Consider the following 10,000-nt stretch of genomic DNA (forward strand, 5'->3'; position numbering starts at 1 on the left):
AAACTACTTGAAAGCAGTGGCTGAAAATGCATTATATATATATACATATACATACATACATACATACATACTACCAGTCAAAAGTTTGGAAACTGTACTATTTTGATTGTTTTTGAAAGAAGTATCTTCTGCTCACCAAGGCTGCATTTATGTTATATAAAAAAAAAAACTCTAATATTGTGAAATATTATTCATATGCAAAATAACTGTTTTCTCTTTGAATATATTTCCAAATGTAATTTATTCCTGTGATGCAAAGCTGAATTTTGAGCATCACTACTCCAGTCTTCAGTGTCACATGATCCTTCAGAAATCATTCTAATATGTTGATTTGCTGCCCAAGAAACATTTAGGATTATTATCAATGTTGAAAGCAGTTGTGTAAAAAAAATGTGTAGGATTCTTTGATGAATAGAAAGTCTGAAATAGAAAGAATTTTGTACTATCATTCAAAAGTTTTGGGTCGGTAAGAATTTTTTTTTGTTTGTCGAAAGAACTTAAAGAAATGAATAAATTTATTCAGCAAGGATGAATTAAATTGATCAAGTGACAGTATAGACATTTATAATGTTGCAAAACACAATTGTTTTCAACATTGATAATAATAATAAATATTTCTTGAGCAGCAAATCGGCATATTAGAATGATTTCTGAAGGATCATGTGACTCTAAAGACTGGAGTGATGATGCTAAAAATTCAGCTTTGATCACAGAAATAAATTACATTTCAAAATATATTCAAATAGAAAAAAGTTATTTTAAATAGTAAAAATATTGGTAACACTTTAGAATAATGGTCATTAGTTAACATTAGTTAATGTATTAACTAACATGAACTAACCATGAGCAGTACATTTGTTACTGTATTTGTTCATCTTTGTTAACGTTAGTTAATATAAATACAGCTTAAATTCATGGTTTGTTCATGTTAGTTCACAGTGCATTAACTAATGTTATCAAGATTTTAATAATGCATTAGTAAATGTTGAAATTAACATTAACATTAACTAAGATTAATAAACGCTTTATAAGTGCAGTTCATTATTAGTTAATGTTAACTAATGTAGTTAACTAATGTTAACTAATGACCATTATTCTGAAGTGTTACCAAAATATTTCACAATAATACTGTTTTTGCTGTATTTTCGATCAAATAAATTCAGCCTTGGTGAGCAGAAGAGACCTCTTTCAAAAACAATCAAAATAGTAGTTTCAAAACTTTTGACTGGCAGTGTGTGTATGTGTATATGTATATATATGTCATGTCACATCCCAAATGACATACTACTTAAAAGCGGTTTATAAAATAGTATATGTATATAGTAAATATTAAGTAATTTAAATATAATAATTTCATATTTCGTAATTTTATTTGTACAACAACTTGTACAAATTTGAGTGATATATGCCAAAAAATTTGATTTTTGCTGGCTGTATGAATTCACGGCCTGTACTATTTAGAAAATGGCCACTCAGAAAGATATTAGATATTTATGTCTTTATTTATTTATAACCATGTCTAATGCCTTTTTATCTCTTTCTCTCACACCAGCAGAGTCATCTTTCCTCTCGGCTACGGTCCTCTAGTATGACTGATGGAGTCAGTGATCAGACTCAACCTCCCACACCAACGGTACACCTACTTTTCTCCTCCTCACCTCTCCTTCACTCTGCATGTGGTGATTTTTGTTTTTTAACTCCGTCAAATCCAGACAATCTTTCACTCTTTTGGAGTCAAATCCTGTTGTCTCTAATCTTGGCTATCTTTGGAATGAACAGGAATATTTAATAACACTTTAAATAGGGTTGATTTCAATTTTAACTTCATGTTGACTTCAAAGCATTTTACTTCATTAATGCACATTCCTGACCTTATTGTAAATGAATAATCCATTCAGATTCAGTCATTCCAAAACAATCCAAAGATGATTTTTATAATTTCAAATTGTCAAAATGATCAAAATGATATAATAGGCTCTGCTTCTCAAACAAATTCACTTTTTAGGATGACAGTGCCTCTTATTTTCCTCCCCCTCCACACAAAACCATTCATGATCTAGTCAATCCCACATGGAAACTAATCCTATCCCAATTTACAATTACAATATGTTGACTTCAATAAACTTTGAGCCATGAATCTCCTGACACATTTAGCCTTGGTGCTCATAAGGTTCAGGTCCGACATGGAGGATTTCCTGGCAATGTCTTACCAATAATATCCTCCCACTTTCTACTATATCTAACTATACTTTCTAATAAATAACACACATTTTCACATTAAATAATGCTTGACAGATCGTTTAATGCACATGCACAGGTAGTTCAAAATACCATGAAACTTTGATTAATATATTAAATATATTATTTTTTGAATGTATATTTCACTGATGTTAAGCTTTTCATTATGTAAGTGACAAAATAGTCTCCCGATGTTCACTCAGAAACGTAGCACCTGTGTTTGTGTAGCTGTTGTGTGCGTATGTCAGATGATAATTCAGAGTGATTTATAGGGTATTATTAAGCTCCTAGGATTGATTTATTGAAGCTATAGTAGTGATTATGATGTCATCGGATGAGTTAACATGTTTCCATGGTGATAATGCGACTCTGGGAGTTCTTTTAATGGAACATTTGACAGAGCAGCTTTCTCAGTAATGTTTGGAAAAAAAGTGCTACGTTCTATAAAAGAGTTGGTAATCAATTGCCATTACACCGGGGCATTTCCATTTACACATCGGTTTATTGGTGGACATGCTGATGTAGAGGATTTACACGGCTATAACATCTTCCACAAACGAAGTAAAAACGTACCACTGAGAAACGTCATGCTCAAGTAGTCCTTGCAATGTTTTTTCATCAGTCTCGGGCTCGAATTGGTGTTGTAAAATTAACGGCATCGCTACTGTCCTTACAGATTGTACAATCGCTGAGGATTGAGGAAGCCTCCGGAGCAGAAATTTAGCTTTAGTTTCCGACAAGCGCTGTAAGCGGTAGACCAATCACAAACTGACTGGGCCATCTGACCAATCAGAGCAGAGTAGGCTCTTTGAGAAATGAGGTTATGTGCAATGTTAAATTAGGAGCCTTTAAAATAGCATAATAAGGGAATAATAGCATAATAGAGGCAGTGTTGCAAAACCTTTTTGCTGCTCAAGAAAAACATTTTGAGTTATAAGTAGTGCGCTGTCTTTTTAAATGATCCGCCAAATGCTGTTTTACAGCAGATAAGCCACATATGGTAAAATTAAATTACCCATTGAGGATGAGGTCACCGTGTGAACTGCTCCCGTTTGCTTGAGACAGGAAACAGACACAGACACTGGATGTTTCACTGGAAGTCCACCACATCTTTGAAGCACTTTTGCTTCATTTAAAAGGCACGGTTCCCAGCCTTGAGACTTTTATGTATTTATTTTCAGAAAATTTCCTGCCGGCTGTTTTCACGTGACACAGTCCCCATCAGCTACTGTGTGCAACTGTTAAAAATGATGTTTGTGGAAGGGTTAAGAGGTTGAGTTAGTCTCTCTGAGTGTTTTGGTGTCTATTTCATTATTGTATCATGACATTTAGACCAGTGCATGCTGGGAATTTCAAAGATACGTTCTGGCAGCTCACGCAGGAACGGCTCCATTAACCGTGTGCTCTGGATTAAGATCAGTTATTAAACCTTATAAAGGCATAAAGCAAATGTGATGCACACTTACTTCTTCTAAGCCTTGTATGATTTTGTTTTTTGTAGGGCCTTATTTATATGAATGCTAGATGTACTGACAAGGTGTTCAGAACCATATCAACACTCAAATCTGGAGTAGTTCACCCATGTTGTCGTTATTTACTCATCCTCATGCCGCTCCAAACCCGCAGGAGTTTCTGTGTTATATGAAGCACAAAAGGAGATGTTTTGACATCCAGATATCGTAACCATAAAAGTAGCCCATACAACTCATGCTCTGTATTCCATGTCATCTAAAGTCCTACTTTAGGAAAAGGCAGAATCTAAGGCTGAATTACCGTTAAAATATTTAGAGTCGGTAAGATTGTTAAAGTCTCTTATTCTCACCAAGGCTGCATTTATTTGGTCAAAAATACAGTGAAAATGGTAATGATTTGAAATATTACAATAAATATATATATATATATGTGTATATAATTTTTATTTATTAATTTTAAAAAAAATGTTTTATGTTAATGCAAGGCTGAATTTTCCACATCATTAGTCTTCAGTGTCACATGATCTTTCAGAAATCATTCTAATATGTGCTCAGAACATTTCTTATTATTACCAATGGTGAAAACAGTTGTGCTACTTAATATTTTTGTGGATTTTTTGATGAATAAAAGTCAAAAGAACAGCATTTGTTTGAAATAGAAATATTTTGTAACATTAAAAATGTCTTAGCTATTGCTTTTGATCAATTGAATGCATCCTTGCTGAGTAAAAAGAATTTTCATTTCATTAAAAAAAGAAGAAGAACGTCCTGACCCCAAATAGTTTGTTGTGGTATATATTGTAATATAGTGCACAGGTTGTGTGCTACTTTTATAATACCTTTTTTCCCACCCTTCACAGTATCTTTATGTTTCTCTAAAGAAAGTCATATGGGTTTAAAATGACATGAGGGTGAGTAAATGATGAAATAACTTTCAATTGTGGGTCATCTGTTCCTTGAGGTGTTAGTCTCATTCTTCTGGTCCCAAGTTTTTGTATCTCCTAGTGGCTGGGATTATTTTAAAGAGCAGTCTTAATAGTGTAAACTGTGACTGTCCACCTGAATAGTTTGAATATAAAGTAGTCACATTAATCTTTTACTTCCACACTTCAACAGCATTCTTGAACTTTGAAGCTTTGAAGTAACATTTCCTTTACACTGGAAAAATAAACGCTTTTCCTCATCCGCCTGAACCTGCTTTTAAATAGCTGCCTTTTCCGTGTTCTCTCTGCGTCGCGTACTTTGTTCTGACAAGAGGCCGGTTTGGTTGGTGGCCCGGTTGTCTCTGACTGTGAAGTGCTTCTCAGAACTGCAGATGAGGGATTTCGCTAGTTACAGCAAATCTGTATGATATTAGCGTGGGTGAGAGGTGGCATTTCCCCCACACTTCCTGTCCCTGTGTGTGAGGAGGCTGACATTTCACATGTGCAATCATTACTTGAGAGGATGGCTAATAGGATTGCCCTGTTTGAGACAGAAGTGCCTTTTATGATGTCCATATAAAAGCAGATGGAAAGCATTTCATTGTCTTGTCAGAAAGTGGAATCTTTCAGCATTTGAAATGTAAACACTGTGTGCCAGTCAGATGCTAGTCCAGGTGTTGTTTCCGCAGCGTGTTTATAGTCGGTGAGTGAGTAGGCCAAGTGTGAGTCAGTTTGAAATGCTTTTTTTATTATTATATATTATATAATTTAGTTTCATGGTTTCATTGTTAACGTGTGGAGTTCCCTTACAATTATATGAATTAATGATTTACTGTCATTTTAAGACAAAAACTAAATCATGAAACTGTAATCATCACTTAATTGCAAATTAAATATGCTTTTTTTCCCCCTCCACAAATAAGCACCTGAATATTTCATGCACTCTCTTATCATTCTTTAATCAAATCAAATTTCAGTGTGTTCTCAAATCGAATCATTCAACAGTGATTTCATATTAAATTCACTCCCTGGAGTTCATCTAATCACATCCTGTTTGATATTCCAATTTTTTGGGGTTGCTGTATCTTCCGTCACACCTCAGGGGACTTCTCACAAAATCACCCCCTTCAGCTGTCAAAAATTACCTAAAATAACCAAAACCACCCTAAAATCACCCCCCCCACACACACACCCCACTCACCGTTACTCTTTCTGGCTGACCCTGTCCTTCCATTTGCCCTCATTTCCCCTCTCCCACTGGCCCAAAACTGGGCCCGTCCCATCTAAAAGCAGCTGTTATTATCCAGCAGAGCTCCCAGACCCGACGAGCAAGAGCACAAACGGTCACAGGCGTTGAGGACACCATGGTAATGTCCACATGTTGTACATTTGTGCTCTCCTGTCTTCTTGGTTCTTCCCCGCCTTGTGTTTTTTTTTTTTTTTTTTTTTTTTTTTAACATTTTACCATATTAGCATATAAACATTTAAAAAAAAAACATTTTAATTTATTTTATTTTATTTATATTATTTTTAAATTAAAAATGTATTATAGGAGAACTATTTTAATGGTGGCACATTTCATTTCACAATTATTATTTTTTTAGCATGTGTATGACCATTTAATTAGAGATTTATATGGGTTGGGTTTACACCTCGACTTCACCTTACATGTAAAGTCACCCAGACATATTTATCGGATGCATTTAAAATGTTTTCATAATACTATAAATCATCTAGCGTGGAGTGTGTGCGTTTGTACTGCTATTGTGTTGCTTAGGTGTTCTTGTGAGTGTGTTTATATCTACATTTGTGTCTGTGAAAATGTGTTGGTGTATTCTGGATTTAAGTGTGCAATTCCCACACGTATCATATTAAATGTCATATCAGTTAACAAGGCTTCTCATACAATATAAATATGAGCCTGATATCACTGTCAGTCCTGCTACAATGAATTAATCTAAATAGATTTTAATCTTGGCAGGTTTTTACTGCTTCTTTGGCCTCTGAATTGTTTTTTTCACTTTGTTCAGTCTCCATCGGCCTCCTACGCCCTGACCACACCAGGTCTTCCACCAGGCTGGGAGGAACGCAAGGACCCCAAGGGACGAACGTACTACGTCAATCATAACAACCGTAGCACTACCTGGACGCGGCCCGTTTTGCAGGTACGGTAGTCTAGCGTAGCCTAGCTAAAGCAAGCAGTGGTCTATTCTTCATAAGATGTTTTTCCAGCATCATCTATAGTCAAATCCGATTTTTTACATTCCTTTTTTATGACCCATGTTTTTTTACTGCATCAGTCTCATCATTTTTTATTGTTCTGTCTTTATCTGTTTGCATCCATGTTATTGTATACTCATCCCCTCACAATGTCTGGATGTTTGTTCTGCCAAGCATTGTGTTCCCTTGATCTATTTATTGCTACTCTGGTCCCTCTTGATCTATATCTTATCTTCCTCTTCCTTGTCCTAGTAAACTCTATTCTTCATCCTTCGTAAGATTCTCTCCATTTCTTTTTCTTTTTTAAAACAGAACAGATAAAAAGGTTTATTTAAAGAGAACCTATTATGTATAAATAGAAGTATTGATTTTGTTTTGGGGGTCTTATAGAATAGGTTTTCATGCTTGAATGTTCAAAAACACATTATTTTTCACATATTTTACATTGATGCAGCACCTTTCTTCCCAGTCTGTCAGTAACACTCTGGGCCCTATCATACACCTGGCACAATGCTACGCCAGGCGTGACACAAGTGTTTTTTGCTAGTTTCAGGCTGACGCACTTATCATTTTCATGTCCAGCGCCACATTGTTTAAATAGCAAATGCACTCGCGCCCATCTGTTCGCCCATGGCCTTGCTGGTCTGAAAACGAGGTGTGTTCAGGCGCATTGTTGGCACGTTGCTATTTTGAGGCAACTGAAATCGACTGCGCCATTGACCAACAAAAACCTGGCCTAAAGTCAATAGTGCAGTATTTTTTGTGCTATTTAAAGGGCGCTTTAGTAAAATGCGCCTATAGTTGGATGTACAGCGCGTGTACACTCTGCTTGTTACACACACAGGGCAGCACACAAACATTTTTAAATATTAAAAATAAAAGGTTTCCTCTCTGGAGAAGCATTCATTCTTTCCATGTAAATAGTGCATCCACCATGGTGCAAGTGCAACTTGCTTTTAAAGGGAATGGGAGATGAGACACCCATGAGTCATTAAGAGACAAGGTACAACCCTTTTGGACCATGTGCCTGGCACGGCGACAGTTTTTTGTTTTAGTTTTTGTCATTAAATTAGCAAAAGTGGATTTGGACACACCAAAGTGCACCTGCCCCATGTGCTTCAGACAATGCGTTCAGGATTAAAACAGAGGGTTAATGATTTATCTCTATGAACCCCCTCCTTCAATAAAAGAGCAGTGTGCTCTGATTGGTTGGCTGGATGAATGTGTTGTGACTGGTCAACCATTTCAAGCATGTTTCGGAAATGCCTTGCCCCTTAACATAACCCCAAGATTTAACACACTACTAACGCAGCTCAACCAGGCCTAATCCCGTTTATTATTATTAATTATTTAAATCAGGAATATTGTGAAATGTGCATTCCTGGAAGAAAATTTAAGACTACAATCGAAACAGTGCTTACTGATATAGAGAATAGCTCCCTTTGGAACAGACTTTGTGTTTTGTTACTTTGCAGACATTTTTCATGCTCAAAGAAAGTTTAAAATGTAAAAAAGCATAATAGGTCCTCTTTAACTGCTCTCCAATCTTTTAACTTCCTCAAAATATTCCAGTTATAAACCTAACAGACCATGTTTGTCCCCATAATCAAATTAAACCTTACGGTTATTGATCATTTTAATCAGTTTAATTAGCCTTCATTTCCTAATATATTATTTTAGACCTTGCTCTCTATTCTGGACCTCTTGTAAACCTTGAATGCACTCCAGCTAGACTCGTTCTTGGGCGGTGCGCCCATGGACCGGACCTTGTGGTGACTAGCTAGCTAACCCTTCTCTTTGCCCAACAGCTCACTGAGGATGGAGCCAGTACCTCAGCTGCGGCAGCAGGGGGCGCTACAGCAGCCGCACCCCCCGCTTCCACCCCTTCCTCCTCCAGCATCCATCTAAGCGAACCACAAGTGCGCAGACCCCGTAGCCTCAGTTCCCCCACCGTCACTCTCTCTTCCCCAATAGAGGTGAGAACATCCGCCAGTCCCTCTGTTTCACCCCTCACTTCCTTCTTTCCTTTAACTTTGCCCCTCCTCCAGGTTCCAGTCCATCTTGCATATGTTTGATTCATCTCCTAACCAGTGTTTTTATACAAAGCTTCTATCAAGTGTTACATAAAAACCATATCATTATTTTTCATTTATATTATTTACACTATTTCTCAACAGTGTGGGGTAACATTTTTAAATGTTTTTGAAAGAAGACTCTTCTGCTCACCAAGGCTGCACTTGTTTGGTCAAACATACAGTACAACAGCGATATTGTGAAATATTATTACAATTTAAAATGTCTGTTTTCTATTTTAAATGTATTTTATTTCTGTGATGCAAAGCTGAATTTTCAGCATCCTCCAGTTACTTACTCCAGTCTTTAGAGTCACATGATCCTTCAGAAATCATTCTAATATGCTGATTTGGTGCTCAAGAAATCTTTCTTATTATCGAAGTTGAAAACAGCTATTATTGCTTAATATTTTTGGGGAAAACGTGATAACTTTTTTCAGGATTCTTTAATTACATTTTTTTTTTACATTACATGTTGCTACTCTCGTTTGTAATTAATTTCCTGCATCCTTGCTGAATACAAAATTTCTTTCAAAAACATTTTATTTTGTTTCAACATTTGTACCATGCCATATTTTGGCTTGCAAATTAGCGACAAGCAGTGCAGATCATTGTGTCATTTACTTCATGCGCATTGTAATTTTGCTCCTCATATTTCACTTTGGTGGCTTAATGTGAGGAATATTTATTGTGTGTGTTGACACATGGAGCTCTGAGGAAAAAAGATTCTAGATTAACTTCTGAGGTAAAAGTTGTTTGTGCAAAACTCGAGCCTCGACAGATGTTTTCTTTGATTTGAATCATGTCACTGGCATAAGTGAGATTCAGATTGCCATTTGTGCAGTTGATTGCCAAAATTGTTATTACATTTGGTGCTAGACAAGTGTTCATTTTGAATTTGGGTTTCACACCTGTTTTATTTCCATTGCGACTGTGCAGTGTAATATAATGTCCACACACAGTTGGTCGAGATAGGAAATCAGAATTACGTTCTTTGCACACTGCCACTGGCTTCTTTTAGGTATGAACAGTTGATGGAAAATTAGTCCTAGCCCTTGTATTATGCATGGATCAG

The 10,000-nt window shown here is 36.1% G+C and overlaps 1 protein-coding gene across 16 annotated transcripts in view; it reads left to right on the plus strand.

Moving 5' to 3' along the window:
• nedd4l (NEDD4 like E3 ubiquitin protein ligase) overlaps positions 1–10,000 on the plus strand; it is a 127,369-nt gene that overhangs the window by 87,672 nt on the left and 29,697 nt on the right. For 4 of the 16 annotated variants that reach the window (XM_079834279.1, XM_079834281.1, XM_079834288.1 and 1 more), the window contains 4 exons: positions 1,553–1,633; positions 5,941–6,000; positions 6,664–6,798; positions 8,662–8,829. In XM_079834279.1, coding sequence (XP_079690405.1) covers positions 1,553–1,633; positions 5,941–6,000; positions 6,664–6,798; positions 8,662–8,829 — 444 coding nt within the window. The remainder of the gene's footprint in view (positions 1–1,552; positions 1,634–5,940; positions 6,001–6,663; positions 6,799–8,661; positions 8,830–10,000) is intronic. The other 12 variants (XM_079834280.1, XM_079834282.1, XM_079834289.1 and 9 more) reach the window with 5 other exon arrangements.

The sequence above is a fragment of the Gobio gobio genome (genome assembly GCF_949357685.1).
Source record: "Gobio gobio genome assembly, chromosome: 14".
NCBI lineage: Eukaryota > Metazoa > Chordata > Actinopteri > Cypriniformes > Gobionidae > Gobio > Gobio gobio.